The sequence below is a fragment of the Gossypium raimondii genome, chromosome 6, assembly GCF_025698545.1.
Source record: "Gossypium raimondii isolate GPD5lz chromosome 6, ASM2569854v1, whole genome shotgun sequence".
Lineage (NCBI taxonomy): Eukaryota > Viridiplantae > Streptophyta > Magnoliopsida > Malvales > Malvaceae > Gossypium > Gossypium raimondii.
In genome coordinates this window covers 3,834,433-3,861,907 of record NC_068570.1, presented here as the reverse complement: position 1 = coordinate 3,861,907, position 27,475 = coordinate 3,834,433, and the positions used below count along the sequence as shown (strand labels likewise).

Genomic DNA, 27,475 nt, shown 5'->3' with positions numbered 1-27,475 from the left:
AAAATGGGGTTAGAAAAAAAATAAAACTCATTTAGAAAATGGATCGAACCTCAAATAAGCTTTTTTTTTTGCTTGAACCCGACCCGACTTGAATTTACAAAAAAAAAAATTGTTGTTTTGTCACTGTTTTGTTGTCATTTTACTATTATATTACTAACATCTTGATATTATTGTTTGGACATTGAATTAGTTTTTTTTTATTGTTAATTTTATTACTATTTTAGAGGTATTTATTTGTTAAGTTGCATTTATCTTAGTGTTATTTAAGTATAAAATTTTTTTAAAATTTATTTTTAATTTATTGAGAAACAGTTATTTTAATGTTTTTAGTGTACTTGATTTATTATATATTTTTAAATCTATTTATATATAAAAAAAATTAATATAGGTAGGTCAAGCCAGACTTGCAAGCTAATTACGTAAACAATTTAAGTTTGAATTTGAGACACGAGGTTCTATATCTCAAGACAACAAGTTAAAATTTGACATTTAAGTTTGAATTTGAGTCCTAATTTTGAAATTAACTTATTATAACCCAGTAATTAGATGTAATTGATTCTTATGTATTATGATGTATGTGTATGATCATAATGAATGGGTTAATTGTTATGAATGATAATTATGAATTTAACTTTGTGAATATATGTCAAGTTAGCCTAAGTTGCTCTGACAACGTAATGCAATGTTACACATTCGGATCCAACAACTGGATCGGGTGTGGGGTGTCCCACAAACTACCTTTCTCTGCAAGGTGCAAGGTGCAAGGTGCATGGTGATGATAAGGGGAGTTTAAGCGAGCCCCTTGTGCATACTCTTAAGGGAAGTTTCAATTTAATTCTCTTTATTTGCACTTTTTGTTATGGGAGTTATCATTTAAGCGGTGATAAAGACTTATCTTTTGGCTACTGATCAATGTTGGAGAAGAGCCTATCAATATGTCGATTGATGGAGTTTCTTCTTTAGTCATTTTGGGGTGTTTTAAACACTCTTTGTTTAGATATTGTTTATGGAGAAATATTGTTATCATGTGACGTATTTAGGGAGAGTGGTTTGTAACAATTGGAGTCGGTATTTGGACCACAATTACTTCTTTATGTAAGGATAGATTCGATTTAAGCAAATAAGTAATCCAAATAATTATTGAATAAAATTGTTCTTTAAGTGAAACTCTGCAAATGTAGGATGGGGGAATCTGAACTGTGCTAATAAATATTGTGTGTTGGTTCTCTCTTTATTTATCTCTTTGGCTCACTCACATTTTTAGATTAGTTGTGCAAAATCTCTAGTTCTACCCACATTTTGTTTTGACTAGAGTTAAAATGGAATTGTTTTTTAAACGATTATAAGCCAAGTTTTTTGTTCCACCAATAATTCAAATATCATAGTTTGAATGAAGTTGAAACCGAAGATTCTTTTATAAGATAATATCAAATTACAATTAGGGGTGAAACCACCTTCATTATGAGCACCAATCACCAATCAACCACTACCAAAATCCCCCAAGAGACTTGACATAATAGTATGCACGAAACGTCAAGTCGCATATGGACTATCCTCCTTCTCGGCATTTTGGAGTTCAATTTTGTGAACACCATCACAATGCTCTATCACAATGAGGTCCTTCAAGAACTATTGCCTTAGCAAATCTATGTATACACCAGAACATGACTAAAAACAACAAGAAAAGAAAAAACCAAATCCACCACAATTTTCAAAGAAAACATTTAAGGTAATTCAAGATAGGAGTTAATGGAGGCTGGTCAAGTAGATTCACTTCAAAGAACACGATCACTCCATGAAATACAAGTGATAGTTGATATAGGTATGACCCTTTAGAGAAAAAGAATGGGGAAGACATTAAAATTTGAGAGCCTTAAAATATCCAATTCATTAATAAATGGATTAGCGAATCCTTTAATTGATGTAGGTCTAATAAGAGAGAATAGGACAAGGATTAATAGCAAAGGGAGGGTGTTGAAAGCTTTGAAAGGCTTAGCTCTTTGAACGACCAAATTAATATTAGAGGGTGAAACCTTTGAAAAGATAATACTAGAATATAATTTATGATAAACTGTTACAGACAAATATCGGAAACAACTCTTGTTGCATTACCAACAAGCTAGTAGCAATTTTCATGGAAAAGGTAATTACGGGTATAAAAATGCTAATCCATTCACCCATGATTACTACACGAAAGCTAAAAGAAACAACATTAGAGCAATACCAAACATTTCCAAGGTGGTATATTAGATGAAGATCAAAGGGACCTACAAGGGACTAGATGTGTGCATGGTTGGCCTAGATTTTGGATTGTTATCTAAACATGAAACAGCCAGCTCCAGGATGAATACGAGTTTGTTCACTACTTCTGGCGGAGGAGACGAAAGCCTTTGATCCAACACATTGTTTAGTGGAATGTTTTCTGCTGTTACAATTGATAGATTAGAGAGAAATTCACCCGGATATGCCCCGGGTATCAATTCCAATGCCAGTACACCAAAACTAAACACATCACACTTTTCAGTAACTTGCATGGTGTAGGAAAGCTCTGCAAAGAAAAAGATAAATAGTTGATGACAAATATTATCCTATATGCCATTTCATCTATGGAAGTACAATGAAAATCACCTGGTGCAATGTATCCGTATGTTCCAGCAATATTACTCCAATTGGATGAGTCTGGATTGAGAAGCTTAGCAATGCCAAAGTCTGAAAGGTGAGCTTCATACTCCAAATCAAGCAAAATGCTGTTGCTTGTTATATCTCGATGAACAATGGGCGGTGAACAGTCATGGAGCAAATAGGAGAGGGCATTAACAACACCTTTGACAATATTCACCCTATTGTTTCAGTCCAATTTCTTAGATTCTTCATTCTTACTGAGAACAGAAGCCAAGCTACCCCTTTCAAGGTACTTGTATACTAAAAAGGAATGACCTGCAGAGGAACAAAAACCATAGAACTTCACAATATTTCTGTGTCTTGTTTCTACTAATGCCCTAACCTCATTTAGGAACTGTCTTTGATCTGTGTTGGATAAAATAGCAGCAACAACCAAACAATGAAACACTAAGAGCATAAGCTCTTTGAACAGCAAGCAGAACATCAAGCAAAAGTTCAAAGCATCAAGAGCATAAGCTCTCGGTTAACAAGCAGAAAAAGAAAAGAAAGAATAACATGTAAAAATTGTAACTGAATGAATACCATTTCTTTCATTTCATTTCAAAATATAAGTTAAAAAATTGGAATGTCAGTTACCTAAGCTTGTAACTGCTCCCACTAAATTTGGCAACTTGCCAATTAACAATTACAAATTAAAAGCTGAAAACATATCAGCTATAACATCTATCATTATCAAATCCTACCAACTATGAAACCAAGTTGTATATCAACTTGCTTCAATTTACAAAAGATTGCAAACATTAAAAGTAAACAAAATAAACAAAATGCAACAGATGGAATTTCTTCACAGCTACAACATCTCCTGATGACAGCTCTGCTTTGTATACGTTTCCATATCCTCCCTTCCCAATGCAAAATTGAGCATCAAAATCTTTGGTAGCTCTAATGATCTCTTCAAACAATTTTCTTCCATTAAAGGGAGATAATGAGAAAAATATCTCATCACTTGCATTGCTTTGTCTTCCTTCATCTGCATCTTTCTTCCTCTTCTTGAAGGCAAACAACAAAGCAATTGATGAAATCAAGAGACAAGAAACCGATAAAAGAGAGAACATAACTACTAAAAAGGTTTTGTTGTTGTTGTGACCCTTCTTAGAAAAAGATGTGCAAGGCGGTAATCCTCTAGCATTGCCACATAATCCTTTGTTCTGTCCCGATTCTCGTACTGAAGCATTTAGAAATGCGTGGCAGTTGGGAATGGGACCCTGGAGTTCATTATATGAAATGTCAACAGTGTACAAGCCTCGGAGCTTCTCCAAAGAGGCTGGTATTTCACCAGAGAGATTATTGTGAGAAAGGTTTAGTGTCTCCAAGCTCTGCAAACTTTGAAATTTCCCTGGAATCTCCCCTAAAAGCATGTTGTGACTCAAATCTAGTTGAACCAACCTAGTTAACTTGCCTACTTGAATTGGAATTCTTTGGCTAAACCGATTGACGCTGAAATTCAAGTAGAATGACATGGACAAATTCCCTATAGTTTCAGGGATGGAGTTGCTCAATTGGTTTGCAGACAAGTGTTGAAGCCGTGGCCTGCATTGCAACAAAGGACCAACAACAACAAATTGGTCAAAAGACCAGCAGCAGCAAATTGTACAAGTTTAGCTGCTATACTGTTTTGTAGCCAAGAAATGGAGTTGGTTCAGTTATAGAATTACTTTTTGAATATTTTGTTCCTATGGAACTTAGTCTAAATCTTTGTAATGAGTTAGCTAAGTTAGTAGGAAAGATTGACTGATGTAATAGCTGGTATGCCAGCTTTCTTTTGTAAGCAAGATAAACTTTTAGTATGTATTAAGTAAGGGCAATTAAATTAGTAGGTAACTGTCAAATTGTTTGTAACTCACATATATTCAAAATTTGAATGAAAAATACATGACTTTCAGTTACAACATTTGCTGAGTTATCATTTTTTTAGTTTTCTTCCTTTTGCTTCCATTCGATTTTGCTTTTGTTTTTTGCTGGAAGATCCAACAGATGGTATCGAGAGCTTTCAGTCTTTGAGAGCCTTGGTTGTACACTATCATTAAGCAAGCTGTGCTTGAAACAGAAGAAGTAGAGGTTGTTTTTTAGTTGCTGAAAATGAGTTTTACACCACCTCCTCCACCGGTCTTTGCTGGAGAAAATTACAACATCTGGGCAGTGAAAATGAGAACATACCTGCAGGCACATGACCTGTGGAATGTTGTTCTCAATGATACTGTGCCACCACCACTAAGAGCTAACCCGACCATAGCTCAGATCAGGCAGCATAGTGAAGACTGTGCCAAGAAATACAAAGCTATGTCATGTCTTCAAAGTGGAGTTTTTGATGTTATTTTCACAAGAATAATGGCTTGTGACACTCCAAAACAGGCCTGGGATAAACTCAAGAAGGAGTTTCAAGGGTCTGATAAGACCAGGCAACAGCAGCTGATCAACCTAAGAAGAGACTCTGAGAACCTGAAAATGGAAGACTCAGAAACTATCAAGCAATATGCTGACAGAATCATGGCTACTGTCAACAATATAAGGCTGCTTGGGGAGGAATTCAGTGACCAAAGAGTGGTTGAGAAGGTCATAACAACCTTTCCAGAGAAGTATGAGGCAAAAATTTCCTCTCTGGAAGATTCAAGAGACTTGTCAACAATCCCTTTGACTGAGCTTATAAATGCTCTTTATGCTCAAGAGCAGAGGAGGGCAAATAGGCAGGAAGATAACTATGAAGGAGCTTTTCAAGCTAGAAGCAGAGAAAGCTCAAGTTCAAACTCGAATGCCAAAGGCAAGAAGCCTTGGACTGAGAAGAAGAATAAAGAACCTACTAGAAAGAAGTTTCCACCTTGTGTCCATTGCAAGAAGACTACTCATCTTGAGAAATACTGTTGGTACAGACCAGATATTCAATGTAGAGCCTGCAAGCAATTTGGTCACATTGAAAAGTTTGTAAAAACAAATCAAAAGTACAAACACAGTATCAAAATTAAGCTCAAGCTGCAGAAGAGGTTGAAACACAAGAAGAGCATGTTTTTTCAGCATCATGCTTTGCAAGCTCGAGCGAGGTCAGCAAAATATGGCTAATTGACAGTGGAAGTACCCACCATATGGCTTCTGAGAAGAGCATATTCAAGGAGCTTGACACCACCTTCAAGTCCAAAGTCAGAATTGGCAATTGTGAGCTGCTGGAGGCAAAAGGTAAAGGCAAGGCTTTGATAAGCACTAAGTCAGGTAATAAAACCATTTCAGAGGTTCTTTATGTACCTGACATTGACCAAAACCTTCTGAGTTTTGGCCAGCTATTGGAGAAGGGCTACTCTCTGATTTTTGAAGGGAAAAACTGTTTGATCAAAAATGCTACTGGTAAGTGTTGACTACAGTGGCTATGCAAGACAGAACCTTTATTGTGAATGTGAATCAACTGCAGGCAAAGGCATATGCATCTCAATCTGATGAGACAAACTTGTGGCACAGGAGGATGGGGTATGTGAACTACAATTCACTGAACATGTTGCACAAAATGGATTTGGTCAGTGACATGTCCAAAATCGAGCCAAAAGATGCTGTATGTGAGGTCTGTCAGCTAGGCAAACAGACTAGATTACCCTTTCCAGTCAACAAGGCATGGAGAGCACAAGGGAAGCTTCAGCTAATTCATACAGACATCTGTGGACCAATGAAGACTACCTCCTTAAATGGCAGCAGGTACTTTGTACTCTTCATTGATGATTATTCAAGGTTCTGTTGGGTGAATTTTTTAAAGCATAAGTCAGATGTTTATGACTCTTTTTGCAAATTTAAAGCTTTGGTTGAAAACCAAGCAAATTGCAAACTGAAATGTTTGAGGTCTGACAATGGATCTGAGTATGTATCTCAGAAGTTTCAAGAGTTGTGTGATGGCACTGGAATTCAACATCAATTAACTACTGTGTATACACCACAGCAAAATGGTGTTTGTGAAAGAAAAAACAGAACAGTCCTTGACATGGCTAGGTGTCTTTTGTTTGAGGCTAAAATGCCTAACATTTTTTGGGCTGAAGCTGTGAACACAGCTGTTTACCTGTTGAATAGGCTACCAACAAATGCAGTAAAGGGTAAAACACCCTTTGAAGCCTGGTTTGGACAGAAACCATCTGTCTCTCATGTGAAAGTATTTGGGTGTCTATGTTATGTATTGGTACCTGAGGAGAAAAGAACCAAGTTGGACAGGAGGTCCATGCCAGGGGTGTTTGTTGGCTATAGCAATGTGAAGAAAGGATACAGAGTCTTTGATCCACTGACCAAGAAGATTGTAGTGAGCAGAGATGTGAAATTTAGTGAAGCAAGTAGCTGGAAATGGGATGGAATTGAAGAAAATTTGCCCGAGGCAGATCAGATTGATGTTGATTTGCAGCAAGCTGAAAATGAAGCAATAACTGAAGAGGGTTATGATGATGAACCTGTTCGAGGCACCAGGACATTAGCAAACATTTATGAAAGATGTGCAGTAACTCTAGTAGAGCCTTCATGTTTTGAAGAAGCTGCAAAAGAAAGGTGCTGGCAAGAGGCTATGGAAACTGAATTGAGGATGATTCAGAAGAATGACACTTGGGAGCTTGTCGATAGACCTGAAAATAGAAGAATCATTGGTGTCAAATGGGTCTTTAGGACTAAAAATAATGCTGATGGTACTTTGAACAGATACAAGGCCAGATTGGTTGTGAAAGGGTATAGTTAGCAGCAATGGGTTGATTTTTCTGAAACCTTTGCACCTGTTGCAAGGTTGGATACTATCATATTGCTGCTTGCTTTGGCAGCTCAAAAGCACTGGAAGGTGCATCATTTAGATGTTAAGTCAGCCTTTCTAAATGGCTTTCTTAATGAAGAAATATTCATTGAGCAACCTGAGGGTTTTAAGGTCACTGGTGAAGAATAGAAGGTTTACAAATTGAAAAAGGCCTTATATGGCCTAAAGCAGGCTCCAAGAGCCTGGTATGAGAGGATTGATGGCTATTTGGCAAGGCTCGGGTTCACAAAGAGTGTTAACGAGCCTACACTCTATGTTAAGAAGGATCATAAGGAAACCTTGTTAATTGTTTCCTTGTATGTTGATGACCTGCTGGTCATTGGCTGCAAAGATGAACTTATTGAAGACTTCAAGAAGCAGATGCAACATGTCTTTGAGATGACTGACCTTGGTCTAATGACCTATTTTCTTGGTATGGAAATCAGACAAGGAAGTGATGGTATTTTCATAAGTCAGCAGGCATTTGCTTCCAAGGTGCTTGAAAAATTTTGCATGTCGAAATGCAAATCAGTCACTACACCAGTTGCATTGGGGGAAAAATTATCAAGTGCCAGTGAACATGGTCGAGTAGATGAGAAAGCTTATAGAAGCTTAATTGGTTGTTTGCTTTATTTAACAGCAACTAGACCAGACATTGTCTATGCTGTTAATCTACTTTCAAGGTTTATGCACTGCAGTAATGTGACACATCTAAAGGCAGCAAAAAGAGTGTTAAGGTATGTCAAAGGAACCATCGATGCTGGTGTGAAGTTTTGGAGGGCAAAGGAGCTGAAACTTGTAGGCTATTCTGATAGCGATTGGGCAGGGTCAGTTGATGACATGAGGAGCACTTCAGGTTACTTCTTTACTTTAGGCTCAAGTGTTTTCAGCTGGAGTTCGAAAAAGCAACAAACTGTTGCACAATCTACAGCAGAGGCTGAGTATATCTCAGCTGCAGCAACAGTGAATCAAGCCATTTGGCTTAAGAAGATTTTGGATGATTTGAATGAAAATCAAACTCAGCCTACCGAGATTAATGTGGATAATCAATCAGCTGTGGCCATAGCCAAGAATCCAATCTTCCATGGTAAGACTAAACACTTCAAAATCAAATTCCATTTTGTTAGAGAAGCTGAGCAATCGAGGGAGGTTAGCTTAGTTCATTGCAGCTCAGAAATTCAGTTAGCTGACATTTTAACTAAACCATTGGGAGCCAACCGATTTAATGCTTTGAAGGAAAGGATTGGTGTTTGTTGCATACAGTCCAAGGAGAAGTGTTGAAGCCGTGGCCTGCATTGCAACAAAGGACCAACAGCAACAAATTGGTCAAAAGACCAGCAGCAGCAAATTGTACAAGTTTAGCTGCTATACTGTTTTGTAGCCAAGAAATGGAGTTGGTTCAGTTATAGAATTACTTTTTGAATATTTTGTTCCTATGGAACTTAGTCTAAATCTTTGTAATGAGTTAGCTAAGTTACTTTCATTTGTAAGCAAGATACTATACTTTTAGTATGTATTAAGTAAGGGCAGTTAAATTAGTAGGTAGCTGTCAAATTGTTTGTAACTCACATATATTCAAAATTTGAATAAAAAATACATGACTTTCAGTTACAACATTTGCTGAGTTCTCATTTTTTTAGTTTTCTTCCTTTTGCTTCCATTCGATTTTGCTTTTGTTTTTTGCTGGAAGATCCAACAACAAGTCTAGATACAAAAGCTTGGACATAAGTCCAAGTTCTAGGGGTACACTACCAGAAAGTTTATTCCCATTCAAATAAAGATAAAGCAAAGATGTCAACTTTGAAATTTTCTTTGGAATCTCCCCAACTAAATGATTTGAAGAAACATCAAGCCTGTGTATCTGACGTGAGTTTCCAATCTCAGCTGGTATTGTACCACTGAGATTGTTCCTTGCAATAAATAGGCTCTGTAAGCTTCTGCACAATCCCCAATTGGAAGACACTTCACCATAAAGTTCATTGTCACTTAATTCAATGAATCTTAGGTTTGGGTAAATGCCTAAATCTTCAGATATATTTCCTCTGAGTCGGTTTCTTTCAAGGTAGACTCTCTTCAAGCTAGTGCAATTTTTCAACCCTTGAGGGATTGGCCCGATAAGCTGGTTGTCAGCTGCTGTGAAGTATTCAACTGATCCACCACTGCAAATGCCTTGCGGCAAATTGTTGGACTTTTCAGCAAGCAAATATGAAAACGAATGAAGCAAAAGAAAGGAAACTTGAAAGAACAGAAAACACAGCAAAAATTGTAACTGAAAGTCGTATGTTTTTCATTCAAATTTTGAATATATGTGAGTTACAAACAATTTGACAGTTACCTACTAATTTAACTGCCCTTACTTAATACATACTAAAAATATAGCAACTTGCTTACAAAAGAAAGCTGGCATACCAGCTATTACATCAAAGTAAATCAATCAAAAACATCCTAGTAACTTTGCTGTCAAGACACAAAAGAATTGAACAAAGTTCCATAGGAACAAAACATCTAAAATGTGATCTTCCAATCGAACCAGCTCCATTTCTTTTCTCCAAAATTGTATAGCAGCTTAACTTGCACAATTTGCTGCTGTTGGTCTTTTGTTGCACTGCAGGCCACAAGTTCAACACAAATTTCCTGTCAGATTGTTGTGGTCTAGTTCTAACACGATCAACTTCATCAAGTTTCCGATTTCATTAGGAATGGAACCTGAGAGTCGGTTGTCTCGGAGATGCAGAATTTTCAAGTTGCTCAAACTGCCAAGTGAAGCAGGAATAGAGCCATTGAGTTGGTTTTCACCCAACTCTAGGTAAACAAGAGAATTCAAGTTTCCTATCTCCTCAGGAATGGGACCAGAGAGTTGATTTTCATAAAGGCGGGCAACTGTAAGATGTCTCAAGTCACCAAATGAGGTTGGGATCAAGCCAGATAGATTGTTGTGATAAAGGCTTATTTCAGAAAGAGATTCCATATTCCCTAACTCAGAGGGGATGGGACCTGAAAGACTATTGGTAAACATCTGAAGCACCGTCAGTTTTTTCAAGTTTCCAAATGTGGAAGGGATGGGACCAGTTAGACGGTTGGTGTCCAAGTAAACTTCAACTAAATTCCTAAGGTTTCCCAATTCTGGAGGAATGGGACCAGAAATGGAATTATTATAGAGAAGCAAGGAAACAAGTCGACTTAGTTTACCGAGAGAAGCAGGAATGCAACCATTTAGCTTGTTGCTACACAAGGCAAGGTCAGTGAGAAATTTGAGCTGACCAATTTCTCGAGGAATTGAGCCGTTCAACTGATTTCCAGCAAGATGGAGGGTCTGAAGATGTACAAGGTGGCTAATTTCAGGTGGGATTTGGCCAGAGAACTGGTTATAGGATAAATCAAGGTAGGTGAGTTTGGAGAGCTGACTGATTTTAGGTGGGATTATGCCATAAAGTTCATTGGTGCTAAGGTCCAACTCTGCAAGATTAGGCAAAGACGAGAATGGAAATGAATGGAGCGTAACTTTTACACCATAGCCAGTGAGGTTAATCTTAGTAACACTGTCAGCATGATTGCAATGGATTCCAAACCAAGCACAAGGACTTGTTTTGGTATTTGGGTTGTTGGAAGTATTCCAGGAAAGCAAAACAGAATGGTTTTGGCTTTGAAGGCTGGCTTTCCATTTGAGGATTGCCAATGCTTCTGCTGCAGAATCAGAAGCGACATTAAGAGAAGAAAATAGTAAAGTAACACACAAGAGTAAGGGGGCAAGCACGGTTAAACTCTTCATCATTAACAAATGCTCTGCATGGAAGTGACAGCCATGATATGACGGTTATATATAGGTTAATTGCAGTAGCCTGTACGATCAAACTAACTATTAAGTCTTTCAACCCTCAAATAAAAAAAACTACAAGTCTTTCACCCCTTTTTCACTCTAGAGTTTTAAGTCTTTGTATTATAGTAATATATGTTGGCCCATTTGGTGTCAAGAAGACAAATGTCATATAAGACTACAAACTGGAGATGTGGAAAAATGGATTCAGTGTAGTAACATAAATTTATCCCTCTTAAGTCTTTTCATTCTATTAGTTTATGTTATTCCGTTAATTTCGTTTGGCAACTTTTGTTCTGCACTTATGGTGGACTCCTTTTGACTTGGACATTCACGCAGGCAATAAGCTTTTATCTCCCAATCTTTTGGGTCCACAGCAATAGCATCTTAGACTTCAGACCAAACCCTTCTGTACGCAGATTGAAATAGAGCATATGTGAAACTGAATATATTATTCTAACTATAATTGAAACAAAATCTATGTTACTTCCAAGAACCATGTTTTATTTTCAAGATTTTAGCCCCATTTCCTCCTTTGAAGCAGCTGATTTTTTGTTAAAAAAGAAAGGCAAAATTAATTATGTTTCAAAGAATTCAGTGTTCTTAAAGAGTTCATCTAAACAAGTAACTGAAATAAGGAGAACTAAGATAACCAGAACTAAAAGTTATTCTAAGAGGACAAATGACGAACATATTGTGGACGCCAAAATCAAGCAACCAGCTAACAATACAACAGTGATGAATACCTTCATCATCTCTAACAATCCCACCGTGTAAAAGCCCTTGTACTTTCAACACTGAAATTGAGATTTGAGATGTATCCATCAACTTGTTGCAGATGAAGATTATACCTAAAGCAGTCATAGGCTTTTCCCCTAATTTTGGTGAATGAAATCATTCTTTACTTTTAAGTGTTTAATCATTTCTTCATGAAACCAATCATTACGTATCTTGAAATATATAATTTCATGTGTGATTTTGTTCTGACGACCCATTGAGTGAAGAATGAGTTGATTGATGGGATAGGATTGTACCAAAGAAGTTCAAAAATCATGGAAGGGTTTGGACAAACCCTGTAATTTGGGCAAAATAATAACTGCTAAAACTCAAATCCAAGTCCAAATCTTAATCTGGAGAAAAATAAAACACAAAGTTTCGAATTTTAACAAAATTAAAAGCAACCCATTGAAGGAAAAAAATTAATCTGAACTTGTCTAAAGGTTAAACAAAAAAGTGAAAAGAACCCCAATGAAATTCAAAAAGAATAAAAAGAAAAAGGTAAGACAAACGACTCTTGACTCGGAGCGTGTGTTAATGTGCTGGGCTAACAGAAGTTTTCTGTTACCGAGAAGGGGTCAATTTTTCTACAAATAATTATTTAATAAATTGAATAAGTGCGGATTAGACCTTATCATAGACCGAGCTATTTAAAAAATAGAGGATGTTAGATAAAAATTTAAACTCAAAAATAGATTTTGGCAAAAACATAAGACCCATCTAGAAAGCAAGTCGAGCCTCAAGTAAATTTTTTTTGGCTTGAACTTGGTCTGACCCGAATTTGTAAAAAAAAATTATTGTTATTTTGTTGTTGTTTTGTTATTATTTCACTATTATATTGCTACCATTTTGTTGTGATCGTTTGAACATTGTATAAGTATTGTTTTATAGTTAATTTTACTATTATATTAGATACATTTGCTTATTAAGTTGCATCTATATTAATGTTATTTAAATATAAAAGTTTTTTTAATTTATTTAGAAACATTTATTTTAATTTTTTAATGTATTTGATGTATTATATTTTTTAAAATTTATTTATATATAAAAAAATTAATACACGTTGGCCAAGTCAGACTCGAGTTTTAGTTTTTTTATTTGAGCCATACTTGGAAAAAAAATTTAGGCTTATTTTTCAAGTAGGGCCGAGTCCGGGCCTATAAAACAGGACTAGAATTTTATTACAGCCCCCACCCATAATCACCTCTATTGAGGATCAAGTCAAATTCAAATTATTTCAAACTTTTTTGAGTTAGATTTGGGTAGAAGTGTAACATTACACTTTGGGTAAAGCCGAGATTAGGCAAATAAAATGATATATTTTGTTTAAGATCAATCCACAAATAAATCTAACTCTTCAAGATTGGAGTGAAATGGTTGAATGAACTCTAATAAAATACAATAGAAGTTTATACCTAATGGAATTAAATTTGTTAGTTTGGTACAATATAGATCTCAGTAGCGACTCCAATTGAAATTACTTTTAATAGAAAGGTTTTAAGTTTGTTGAGGCACTTATAAGAGCAACGACATCAAGCAATTACAACTATGTCGATAACTGCTCAAGGTTTCATAATTGATCATATTTGAAGTTAGTAACTTTTTGAAATAATACAGTTGGGCCATGAATTAGTTGATATTATGGACATATATTGGTCCATATTTGAATATTGATCTTATGAAGCAACAAATCTTTAAGGATTGGATTAATTCAAATCAAGCAAATCAAATCTTCAGTTTCGTGGAGATTGATTTGAATGACTTGAAGACATATCTTAGAGATTTTTGCTTTATCCTAGGCTTTATTAGGAAATTCTTAAGTCTTGTTTAAGGGCTACTTTGGAAGGGGTTACGATTGTAATTAATTAGTATGCTAGCAAGTAAAAAAATGCTTATATACTTGAGACTTCACAGGTTAGTGTTAGAATTAAGTGACTCGAATTCTTATTTAAATAAAATACAGTGGTAAAATAAAATAAAAGTAAAATCCATATAGAACTACACTTCTTCTATTTTATTTTAGAATAAGGTTTTTTAAACCTTATTAAACTCCATCTATTTGATATTGATTAGAATAATGTGTTTCAATCTTACTACACTCCTATTAGAATATGGTTTTACAAGCCTATAAATAGACATAGTCTACTCCTCTTGTAATCATTTGAATTCGACATAGTAAATTTTCTTCTCTTCTGCCCGTGGTTTTTTTTCTCAAAAGGGTTTCCACATAAAAATCTGTGCATTTTTTATTTTTCCTTTCTCTTTTCTTTGCGATATATTGTCATTACCGACATTCTATTTTTTTTACAAATTGGTGTCTGAGCTTCTAGGTTATTCATCTCGATCACGGTAATGACATCTTTGAAGTATGAAATTTCGTTGTTGGATCGCAACACTAGATTTGTGTTGTGGCAGATTAAGATGCAAGCTGTTCTTGCGCAGATGGATCTGGAGGATGCCCTACTAGGGATAGATGAGATGTCTTCAACATTAACGAATGAAGAGAATAAACGTAAGGATTGAAAGGCGTTAACACAATTACATCTGCATTTGTCTAACAAAATTTTACAAGATGTGATGAAGGAGAAGACCGTTGTTGCATTATGGAAGAGTCTGAAACAAATATGTATGTTGAAAACTCTAACCAGCAAGTCGCATATGAAGCAACGTCTTTATGCTCATCGTTTGGAGGAAGGTACGTCTGTGCACAAACACTTAACAGTGTTTAAAGAAATTCTTTTAAACTTGGAGGCCATGGAGATTCAGTATGATAAGGAAGATCTAGGGTTGATTCTACTTTGTTCGTTGCCCCTGTCTTATTCAACCTTTAGAGACACGATTTTATATTGCTGCGAGTCTCTCACAATTAATGAGGTTTATGATTCTTTGACCTCATATGACAAGACAAAGCCTTTTGTGGTTAAACCCAACTCTCAAGGAGAGAGTCTCATTGTTCCTATGAGACAAGATTGAAATGTTGATGATGATCATGGAAGGACACAACAACGAAATCCTCGCGGTAAATCTAAAGGTAGATTAAAGTCTTCAAACAAAGGTAAAACTTGTAACTTCTACAAGAAAAAAGGGCACATTAAATTTGAGTGCTATAAGCTGCAGAACAAAATCAAAAAAGAGGTTGCAAATCAAAAAGGAAAACAACCAGAAAAATTTGGTGAAACTGATGTTTTAGAAGACTACAGCGATGGTGAACTTCTAGTCGCTTCTATCAACAATTCTAAAGTGAGCGATGAGTGGATCCTTGGTTCGGGCTACACCTTTCACATGAGTCTCAATCGGGATTAGTTTACAACTTAAAAAACAGTGTCTGAAGGTGTTGTTTTGATGAGAAATAATGCTTTGTGTAAAATTACACGTGTTGGAACGATTAAAGTTAAGATGTTTGGCAGAGTTGTCAAAACACTTAGTGGCATGTGACATGTTCCAGAATTGAAGAGAAATTTAATTTCGTTGAGTACTCTTGATTCAAAATGGTACAGATACACAGTTGAAAGTGGGGTTTTGAATATTTCCAAAGGTTTCCTCTTTGTAATGAAAGGGCAGAGAAATACTACCAAGTTATATGTTTTGCAGGGTTCTACTGTTACTGGTGATGCAGCTGTCGTTTCCTCTTCCTTATCAGATGATGATATTACTAAAATTTGGCATATGCGCCTAAGGCATATGAGTGAAAATGACATGGCAGAATTGAACAAAAGAGGACTTCTTGATGGACAAGGAATTTGTAAACTAAAGTTCTGTGAGCACTGCGTTTTTTGGAAGCAAAAGAGAGTTTGATTCACTATAAGAATCCATAGCTCAAAGGGAACATTGGGGTATATTCATTCTGATTTGTGGAGGACATCTAGAGTGCCTTTGAGAGGTAGAGCTAATTATATGCTAACTTTTATTGATAATTTTTTCAGAAAATTTTGGGCGTTCTTCCTGAAGCAGAAAAGCGATGTGTTTTCCGCATTTAAGTCTTGGAAAACTATGACTGAAAATAGACTGGAAAAAAAATAAAACACCTCCACATAGACAATGGCTTAAAGTTTTATTCTGATGAGTTTTATGAACTATACAAGTTAGAAGGGATCGTGAGACATTTGACAGTTCGTCATACTCCATAACAAAACTGCATTGCAAAATGAATGAACAGAATGATCATGGAGAAAATTCGATGTATGTTGTCGAATGCTAACTTACAGAAGTTGTTTTGGGCCAAAGCAGCCTCTACTGTATGTTTTTTGATTAATCGATCTCTATCCGTTGCCATTGAGAAAAAGACTCCACAAGAGGTATGGTCTGGTAATCCTACTGACTATTCTGATTTAAAGATCTTTAAGTGTCCTACGTATACTCATGTTGATAACGGAAAATTGGAACCGAGATACATTAAATGTGTTTTTCTTTGTTATAAAGCTAGTGTAAAAGGGTATAAGTTATGGTGTCCTGAAAATAGAAAAGTTGTGATTAGAAGAGATGTTGTTTTTGATGAAACTGCTATGCTACTTAACTTATTTCTTAAAGACTCTTCCAATAAAGAAAATTAAAAGCAAGTAGAGTATCAGATTAATCCAAAATCTACAACAGAGTCAACTCCTCAAGCCAGTACAAAAAATTAGAATAGAGTTACTTCTTCACCATAATACTCTACCGCTAAAAATAGAATTAGAAGAGAAATTAAACTTCCAAAGAAGTATGCCGAGGCTGATCTAGTTCTTTATGCTTTAAATGTGGCTGAAGATATATATACAAAATAAGAGCCTTCTAATTATTCTAAAGCGGTTAGCTGTGAAGACTTAGAAAAGTAGATGTTTTCTATACAAAAGGAGATGAAATCACTCCACAAAAACAGAATATGGGATCTTGTGAAACTTCTTAAAGGTAAAAAGGTTATTCGTTGTAAATGAGTGTTTAAAAAGAAAGAAGAGACTCTAGGAGTTGAAGAACCCAAATATAAAGTAAGGCTTGTTGCAAAGGGTTACAGTCAAATTTTAAGAGTAGACTTCATAGATGTGTTCTCCCCAATTGTAAAGCATAGTTCACTTCGAGCTTTGCTTGGTATTGTGGCGATGCATGATTTGGAGCTTGAACAGTTAGATGTAAAAACTTCATTTTTGCATGGAGAACTTGAGGAGGATATTTACATGCAACAACGAAAGGGTTTTACATTCTCAAAAAAAGAGGACTATGTTTGCTTACTGAAAAAGTCCCTTTACGGTTTGAAACAGTCACCAAGACAGTGGTACAAGAGGTTTGATTCCTTTATAACTTCTCATGATTTCAAAAGAAGTAGCTTTGACAGTTGTGTTGAAATCAATTATTTCTGAAAATATATGAATAGTTTATTCATTTTTGTTAGGACTCAACAGTAAAAAGTAATGTCAATTTTGTTATATATTCTCAATATTTTTTCTTTTAGACTATTTATCTTTTCCAACTGTGGTTTTTAAATGTGTTCAAACTATGTTGCATCTTTTCAACTCTAATATTTAGCGTGTTCTTAATTATATGATATAGTTTAATTTTTATTTTTGGTTTGCAACAACTATAGTGGAATCAGATTGAGATGTCAAGGTATGGGATACATATACGTATTATGGAGTGTTAAAGATTTAAATTAAAAAAATTAGCTCCACTTTCCTGCTTTATAAAGACAAAGAGGAAGCTTTGGAAACGTACAAACAGCTAGTTGAGCATTATGACGATCACATATTGTGCTGCTATCATCTTGTATACCACTAAAATGAATAGTTGTTTGTGGTAGAATGTTTTAAAAATGTTCCAACTTATTTTAGAGAAAAGATGAAGTTGGAAAATATTTATTTAAACTGAAGTGAGTATATGTTGTTCAGTTACATTAGAGAAGATTTTTGTAAGATCTTTTAGGATATTATTTGTATATGGGCCAAGAAAGTATTTACATGTTATATCCGGAAAGTCAATATTCATTACTAATTTCAATGGGTAGGTAAATTTTTACTCGATTTAAATACATGTAACAAACAAATGAGAGTGCTATTAATGATGCCAATTTATAAAAAAAATTAAGTAAGAAGTCTTTACACTATATTTGTTCAATTATTTGTTACATGTCAAGATGCATGTAACAATATTCAATTCACTTTTGTTATTAACTTTTACTTAAATTGTTTATTTTATAGATTGGCATCATTAACATCGATATGAGTTGAGTAAGATAAAATTTTATCCGCCCATCGAAATTAGTAATGAATATAGACTTTTTGGATATTGTGTGTAAATACTTTCTTAGCCCATATACAAGCAACATCCTAGCAGATCTTAAAGAAATCTTCTTTAATGTAACTGAACCACATATGCTTATTTCTTACTTCTTCATCTTTTCTCTAAAATAAGTTACAACATTTTTAAAACATTCTACTGCAAGCAACCATTCATCTTAATAGTATTCAAGATGATGGTAGCACAGTATGTGATCATCATGATGCTGAAATAGCTTTTTTTACGTTTTCAAAGCTTCTTCTTTGTCTTTATAAAGCAGGAAAATGGAGCTAATTTATTTGCTTAAAATTTTTGACACTTCATAATATGTCTATGTATCTCGTACCTTGATATCACAATCTGCTTCCATCATAGCTATTGCAAACCAAAAATTAGACTAGATCATATATAACCGAGAACATGCTAAACATTGGAATTGAAGAGATACAACATAATCTGACCACATTTGAAGACCATTGTTGGAAAAGATAAATAGTGCCTAAAAGCAGAAACATTGAGAATATATAACAAAATTGACATTACTTTTTACTGTTGAATCGTTGTAACAAAAAATGAATAAACTATTCCTATATTTTTAGAAATAATTTATTCCAAAAGAAGTGGGACCCTATATCAAAAATTAAAATGACAATATGAATTATAACAACAAATTTATAATTTTATATATTTCTTATTAGGTTTTAGCCGATTTTGCATATCTGATTAAAGTTTCAAATAATTGAACATACAAAAGTGGTACCCTATTCAACTCGCTCTCGAGGTTAATGATGCACATCTATAAAATAAATAATTTAAGTAAATAGAATATCATAATAAAAATATTGAAATCTTACTTGTGATTTTTTGCAAGCAATTATTTCGTTGTAATGATGGTAAACATTAGAGTAATACTTAACTAATTCATTCGTAAAAAAATCTTAAGTAGGTAACCCTGAAGTCATTTCTGTTTAATCACTTTATGCTTCAGGAGATGATCTAGATTTATAATAAAACGGAACTTATCTCTGAACTAAGGGAAGCATCCAGTAAAAACTCATGACTCACATGTTTCCTATCCATTTGGACATAGGCAAATAAGTCAACTAACAAATTGAGAATCGAACTTCAAAATAAATATATGAAAGATGCAATCAACTTACAAGATTTAATAATCAAGTTAGGTAAGAAAAGATAACATTTTAGACGTCATATTGAAATTCTTATAATTTCGAATAACAGATTCGAATGGCAAATTGATGATGTAGGTCATCAAATATTTTAGCTTATCAATAGCAACTCCAATTTGTCTATTACATGAATTCAAATCGAGTAAAAATTTTACTCGCCTATCAAAATTAGTAATGAATATAGACTTTTTCGAATATTGCATGTAAATGCTTTGATTATTTTTTTTGGTCCATATACAAGCAACATCTTGGAAGACCTTACCGAAATTTACACTAATGTAACTGAACCACGTATACTCACTTTGGTTTGAATAACTATTTTCCCTTTTCTCTCAAATAAGTTAGAACATTTTTAAAACATTTTATCGCAAGCAACCATTCATCTTGATAGCATACAAGATGATGGCAGCATAATATGTGATCGTCATGATACTCAACTAGATGTTTGTATAGTTCCAAAGCTTTCTCTTTGTCTTTATAAGCCAAGAAAGTAGAGCTAATATAAGAGTTTAACATTTAATCTATTCAATTGGAATTGCTTTAGTGAATGTAATTTTGTAAGTAAAACAAGTGAGTCACTTGATTTTACAAACTAAGTAGAAGAGAATTTAATAGAGAGAGATCTAGATTTTGGATACAAAAGTGGGGTAGCTACATTGCTAAGTGATAGGACTTAAATAATTGCTTAAATGAGAATAAATATAATGCATTGTCTCTATGGATAAAGCCTCGCAGATGTAGGTGATTACCGGATTGCGTAATCAATTTTTTATGTGTTATATTCTTCAATTGTTACACCTAGCAGTTATAACTGCTCAACTTTTTCTTGCAAAAATTGATTGTTTTCTTCAATTTGGTATGGAAGCTAATTAACACTTATATTAAGTGGTGTTCCTAGTGTCGATTCTTGCTTGCAATGGAAGGATTATTTGTCTCAGTCCACTTATGTTGGTGGTTCCAACTATGCATACTGAAAAGTTACGATGAAAGTCTTTATAAAATCTATGGAGGAAAAGGCTTAGCGTGCAGTCCTCATTAGATAGGAGGCTCCGTCATCACTCCTAAATCTGAGCTCACTTGAACAATTAAGGAAAAGAAGTTGGTCAATGCAAACTCTAATAAGGCTTTGTATGTCTTTTTTTTTTTAGAGTTAATGTTCAAGAGTTCAAGAAAACATCCAAGTGCATTACATCAAAAAAGGCATGAGATATTCTGGAGATTGCCCATGAAGGTACAAACATTGTGAAGCAGTCAAAGTTGAAGGTGCTAAAAACAAATTTTGAGACACCTAGAATGCAGGTTAATAAAACTTGGGATGATGTAACAACCCGGTTTTGACCCTAATCGGAATAGTGGTTTTGGGACCACAAATCCGAATCAGAAAAATATTTTAATATTATTTTTAGTGTCTATTATATGTTAAGTTATAGGTGTGAAAAATTCGTGTGGAAATTTAATCGTTTGAATGTTCAATTTGATAAAAAGGGTTTAATTGCGTAAAATGAAAATTTAGGGGTTAAATCTAAAAATACCTAATTGATGTTGTCTTTTAAAAATGGGGGTCTTAAATGTCAATTAGACCATTTGAAATGATAGTGGGTGGCTATGGACAATTATATCCTTATGTTATATGAAATATAAATTATTTATTAAAGGTTAATAAGGTAAATAAATAAAACATACTAATATATGTTAATTAAAAACAAAGAAAAATTCAAGGTTATCATCTTCTTCACTAGCCGAAAGTAAACAAAAGAAAAAGAAAGAAAACCTAGCTACATTCGGTCATATAAAAGCTTGATTGAGGTTAGTTCTTTGTTCGGTTTTTAATAATTTTCACGTTTTTGAGATCGTTGCTTTGTGTTCTTCAAAACCCATGTTTTAATTTTGTGAATTGTTGATGATTTTGAAATGTGCCATTGATGAATGCTTGGACTTTGTGATAGTTGATGATGAAAAATGAAAGATATGTGATAGATTAATATGTTTTGTATTGGAATTTTTAGTGAAATTGAGTAAATAGGGCTAAATTGTGAAATTAAATTTTTGGGGACTAAAATGTGAAATAAATGCAATGTGTGGACTTGTATGAGAACCATGAATATTCGGCCCTTGTGTGGTATGGGAAAATTTTGTGTAAATTGTGTTTTATGCAATAGGGAGTAAATTGCAAAAAGTGTAAATATTAAGGGCAAAATAGTAATTTTCCAAATTATGTGTTTTTGGACTAAATTGAATGTGTTAATAAATAAATTATCTTATTTTGAATATATTTAGATCGAGAACCAAAGAAATTGGAGTTAGATCGGGGAAAAGCCAAATTAGTTGAATAATCGTCCGACTTCGATTTTCCATCGTCCGAGGTAAGTCTACTAGTTATTTAACGTATTTAAATCAGTATATATGTATGTATATCTATTTTATTTTTGTTGATCTATAATTAAAAATATTTTGATTGAATAAGTTTGAAATATAAATGGTATATATGTATATACCATATTCGAATATATGAATATATGCCTATATAAGTCTTTGAATTAATTGTAAGTACGAATGGTATATAGAAAATATATATACATTGTTTGAATATTAAACATGTATCAATATGTTTATGTTATTGAAAATATTTGATGATATGAGGATTATAAATGTAAACACAAAATTGAATATATATGTACATTCATGTATAATCTTTGAGTTTGATTGAAAGTATGTATATTGCATTTGCATAGATAATTTGAATAAGTATATATATATATATATATATGTGAGTTGAAACATATATGTATATATGTTTGAATAGGTTTTGAACATATTTCAAGGTGTGAATGTTAAATATATATATGGGTAGTAATTGCATATGTACGGATATACATGTAAAAGTTATTTTGAATAGGTGGATATATATATATATATATATATATATATATATATATTAAGTTCTTGTATTGAATTTAGTTAAGTAATAATATATAAATATATGTGTGTTTATAAATTTATAAGTGTTTGAATTGAATTGAAGACATGATTTATAAACTTTTAATTGATTGGACATGAACTACAATGAACATGTGTTTGTTATAAAGAATTATTTGAGGAAATATTTTGTATATGTGAAATTGAAATTTGTGATCTGAATCAGGCTATAAGCCTAGCAGGCTAAGTGCCGGTGATCTGAATCAGGCTATAAGCCTAACAGGCTAAGTGCCGGTGATCTGAATCAAAGGAACGAAGTTATTAGCTTAGATTATTTTAATATGTTTGAATGTGAAATATATATTATTTAAGTATAATGGAAGTTAAATATTATGATGGTAGTAGTTGAATCTATAATATAAAGATATATATATATATAAATGTATTCGGTTGAATCATTGAATTATCAAGTTTGGAATTGGTGATCTGAATCAGGCTAAGTGCCGGTGATCTGAATCAGGCTATAAGCCTAGCAGGCTAAGTGCCGGTGATCTGAATCAGGCTATAAGCCTAGTAGGCTAAATGCTGGTGATATGAATCAGGTTATAAACCTAGCAGGCTAAGTGCCGGTGATCTGAATATGTTAAATTAAGTGATTATATGCATTTGATATATATATAAATATATAAATGATTTTGATTTATTTTAACTTAATGATGGAATAAGTATAAGTATATATATATATGAATTTTTGCTCATGATTTACTAAGCTTAAATAGCTTAACGTGTGTTGTATTTGTTTACCTCTGTTTTATAGATTTTGAAGTCACGTTACGAGCTCGGGGATCATCAGCATAGTCTATCACACTATCGACCGTCTTTGGTATTTTATATATTTTGAATTCGAACCTATGGCATGTATAGTCTAGTTAATATGTTTAATTTTGGGATATGTGAATATGAGCCATGCGAAAATGGCTTACTTTGTTTTGACCTATTTTGGTGTCTATGCATATAGTTTTAAAGGTCATTAAAATGGAGATTTTAATTATACATATTTGATTATAGTATAAGCTATGATAGATAAGTAAGTGTTATTTAATCTGCTGAACTCCATACTTTAAAATTTTATTTAGTTTGATGTTCATTCATTATTGCTTTCGATGTATATATAAAAAAAATTGAAGTTAACTTACATGCTGTTCGGTTTGTACTGCATGAGGGAGTTAAAGTTGAACTTAAGACAAGTTATTAGCTAATTAATATGCTGCTGTTATATTATGAAGCATTGACTGTCCAAATTAGGGCATAATTATGGTATTTAGATAATTAATATGCTAAGGTTGTGATGTGAATCATTGGTTGTCCGATTTAAGACACTTATTGTATTTTAGTTGTTAAATGTTGCCGTTAGGAGGAGGATTATTTCTGTCCAAAAGTGGCATTGTTGTGTCTATTAATGTTTTAATATCTGGTCCAATTTTGTAAATAAATTGTTGACTAATTTTGGTAATAATAATTTTGGGTCGGATTTTGATTGGTAATGCCTCATAACTCTAATCCGGCGACGGACTCAGGTCGGGGTGTTACAGATGAAATGTGTCATTTTGGAAAATCTATCAACAATCACGAAAATACAATCTCGTTTCTTGCTTGGTCCTTGGAAAACTTAACACAAATCCATCAAAATCTCAATCCAAGTTGAATTATGTACTGGAAGAGGAGTGTACAAACCATGAGGTATCACTTTTAACTTTGTTTTTTTGCTTGCTATACAAGTAGAAAATGCTCATGCAAAATATCGTAAGTCTTAGTGATATAAAAATAACCCATGAGATCACCACTATAGGCCTCTCTAGCTAACAATTCACACATGGAATAGTTTGATAAGCATAATATCTTTTTTGGATCATGTTCTAGACTGGTGAGATGTTATAATTGCAATTATTTAGCAATCATTATTTGAGATCTAGTTGTTTACAAGGTGGTGATGGTTTTTCAAAAAATAGGATTGTGCAAATCCTAACTAAGATTTTCTAGTTTATCTTATGTTCAAGTTTTTAAGATTGGAGCCCACTCTCCAAATATTCATGAGTTTGAAAATATTGAAAGAGTTCATTTGGTTAAAAGATAGAAGATGTTTGACTGGAAAGTCTAGAGACCCAAGGCCGACCCTGGGGGATGTTTTGAGGTGTAGCCGCCCAGGGCCCAAAAATAAAAGGGGCCTAAAAGATAAAAATATCTTTAAAATAATATTTATTTTAGATAAAAAGATTCTTAAATATTATTTATTGTTTGGTATAAATAATATATTTTAGTAGAGTAATTATTCCGTCAATATTAATGGAGTAAAAACTCAACAAGCAAATCTAAATTAATGTCAATTTTTTAATTATTATTGTATTATGCTCTAAAACAAATGACATCAATCTAGACAGAAATTTTTACTCTAGTAACAATATATAAAATAATTATTTTTGAACAAATTCACAATTAAATTGAGGTTGGATTAATTCATCATATAGTTAAGTAAAATTCTTAAATAATTATAGTATGAATAGATATTTTTTCTTACTTGAATAAATAATTTATATTTTTTCGACGCATTAAAATTGAAATTTATGATTTATTGTGATAATCATCACGCCATATCCACTTATAATTGGTTTTTATATAAAAATCTAAAAATAATAATAACCTACTAGATTTGTACCATGGTGACCTAAATGTAATTAAAATAGATACTATATATATAATAGCTTAAAATATACTTTTAAATCCTTATATTTTTTTTGTACATTTGAAATATAATCCTTTTATATTTCATGTTTTAAATTTCGGTTCAATTGTTAACTCTGTCCAATTTTTCTAATAAGTTCATTAATATGATATTTTAAAATAAAAAATACTAACTTAATAGTCATGTATAACATTATACATTAGACCAAAATTGTGTATAATTTTGAGTTTTGTCCCTTTTATTAGTAGTAACTAATTTTAAAATTAAAAATTGAGAAGGACTTTTGGAAAATATTGATGTTAATCTTATCATTAATGATTTTGCATCTCAAAATGCTCAGAGAACCCTTTTTTTAATGATTTTTATGTTTTTGTAGTTGATGACATAAAAGTAGATTGGATGAAAAATATATATTTTTAATTTTGTTAGAAAATTATATTATTCGCTTAATTTCATAAAATATATTATTTTAATGAAACTACTAGTATATAATTTTATTTTATTGTATTACATTTTATAATTTTTTAAAAAGGGCCCGGTTTATCATTTTGCCTAGGGTCTCAAAAATGTCAAGAACGAGCCCGCAGAAACCTCTCTAGATGTAATTTGAGATCTCTCCGCAACATCGAGCCTTTTTCATACAAATGAGCCCTATTTTTTAATACTTAACACAACATTATTCAGTCTTGAGACATAACTAACAATTTGTTAATGTACTCTCATACATAGCTTAAGATTATTGATAACTAAACCGACCTAACAATACGTCTTTCTTTGGTCTTACACATTGTTAGCATGATCTTATACCAAACATTTCACATATTCTCCACTATCCTTCATTTGGCAGAAACAATTTCCTTGGGATAATTATTCCACATAAATAAAACATGTTGTACAAAATAAACAAATTTTACATAATAGACATATAATTTCAATTTATCTAAATTAAAACAAAAATACAGATCATGAAATACTCCAAAACACTTAATCTGGTTGATTTGATTATCGAGATTTATTGACTTGCATTGGTAAAAACAGATGTAAACATATAAACTTATACCAACCAAATGATCTTTTATAAGCACATTTAATATAACACTTTATTAAATCAAATAATTAATCTATGTGCAATTAAATTAATGTGGGAAGTCACTAAATTAGAAAATAACTAATAGTCGGAGCTGAATAAAACTCGATTTGAGTCGAAAAATAAAAAAATATATCAAATTTTGAGTTATCAAATCGAGTTATTCGAATTATTCGAGTTAACTCGAATAACTCGATTCGAGTTTCGAGTTCGAGTCGAGTTAAATTTCACAATTCAAATAACTCCAATAATTCGAATAACAGATTGGTGTGTATACCATTTTGGTCCCTGACAAGTTTGAAAAGTAGTAGAAAATTGGTCTCTCACAACAAAAATTAAAATAATTTTCAAAAATTTAAAATATTTATAAAAAATTTAAAATTTATATTTTAAAAAAATTACCAAAAAAATTCTAAAAACATATAAAAATTAAAATTATAAAAAATTTCTAAAATAATAATTTGAACCTAATTAATTATTCAAATTTATCATACTCAATTATCTTATTTTTAAATATTTTCTTTGAATTTTTTTCAAATATATAGGTTTCAAATTCATGTGCTTTAACATGGAATTAGTTATACTATAACAATATTTTTATTTGACATGTTTAATTTTTTAATTTAACTCGAACAATTTCATCGATTCGACTCGGCTCAATTCGAAAAAATTTCAAATCAAATTAGAATGATAAAATATGACTCGTAAACTCAATTAACTCAAAATTTTTCACTCGATTCAACTTAATTTAATTTAACCTCAAGCCCTACTAACAGCTACTTACCCATTTGAAGTTGTGAGAAGACCTTACAATTGAGTTCCAGCACACTAGGCTGGGCTAATTCCCAAATTACTACAACTAAGCGGATATAAAGGTTTTAATAAATTCCTCAAAATTGTTTCTCAAAAATTGAATGGTTTTCTAACTGTGACATGGGAAGCAACACCAGAACATGGGAGTTCATCTCACATTTATGTTTCTATTCTGTTCTAAAATTTTAATGAGTGTGATTATGGGCAAGGAATGGTAGTTGCCTCCAGCTATCAGACTCATTGGGCTAAATATTACATATGATGGTGATGGGTGGGGTAAGATTAGTTCGAGTTTAGGTTAAGTTTAGACGTGGTATTATTATTATAAATAGTTATTAAAGAATAATTTAACTCTATAAACCTTAAATTATACTAAATTTGTTCATATCAGTATTTAATTAACACAAATTAGTTTAAGCTCGTTCATATTTTTATTTTAAAAATATAGTTGTTTTTATTTAATATTTATTAATTATATACC

General features: G+C 32.8%; 2 protein-coding genes and 1 pseudogene across 2 annotated transcripts; 1 reads left to right on the top strand and 2 right to left on the bottom strand.

The window, feature by feature from the left end:
• Nucleotides 1-2,087: 2,087 nt before the first annotated feature.
• LOC128041873 (MDIS1-interacting receptor like kinase 2-like) lies at nucleotides 2,088-3,171 on the bottom strand (annotated as a pseudogene).
• Nucleotides 3,172-4,761: 1,590 nt separating this feature from the next.
• LOC105771662 (uncharacterized) lies at nucleotides 4,762-5,736 on the top strand. The gene has a single exon (XM_012593077.1). It carries the CDS (start codon nucleotides 4,762-4,764, stop codon nucleotides 5,734-5,736), a length of 975 nt encoding a protein of 324 aa, XP_012448531.1.
• A 3,317-nt stretch (nucleotides 5,737-9,053) lies between these two features.
• LOC105774221 (MDIS1-interacting receptor like kinase 2) lies at nucleotides 9,054-12,095 on the bottom strand. Its single transcript, XM_052632632.1, has 5 exons — nucleotides 11,978-12,095; nucleotides 10,124-11,200; nucleotides 9,948-10,022; nucleotides 9,827-9,829; nucleotides 9,054-9,652 (listed from the first exon to the last, which is right to left on the bottom strand). The coding sequence occupies exons 1-5, from the start codon at nucleotides 12,093-12,095 to the stop codon at nucleotides 9,054-9,056; spliced, it is 1,872 nt and encodes a 623-aa protein (XP_052488592.1).
• Nucleotides 12,096-27,475: the final 15,380 nt, after the last annotated feature.

Bases quoted from the DNA above. Each gene is read 5' to 3' on its own strand.
- LOC105774221 (XM_052632632.1), bottom strand. From the start codon at position 12,095: ATGACTGCTTTAGGTATAATCTTCATCTGCAACAAGTTGATGGATACA. The intron at 11,201-11,977 runs GTATTCATCACT...ACTTCCATGCAG, and splicing joins GATTGTTAGAGATGATGAAG to AGCATTTGTTAATGATGAAG. The intron at 10,023-10,123 runs GTTCCATTCCTA...TGTGGCCTGCAG, and splicing joins CCGAGACAACCGACTCTCAG to TGCAACAAAAGACCAACAGC.
- LOC105771662 (XM_012593077.1), top strand. From the start codon at position 4,762: ATGAGTTTTACACCACCTCCTCCACCGGTCTTTGCTGGAGAAAATTAC.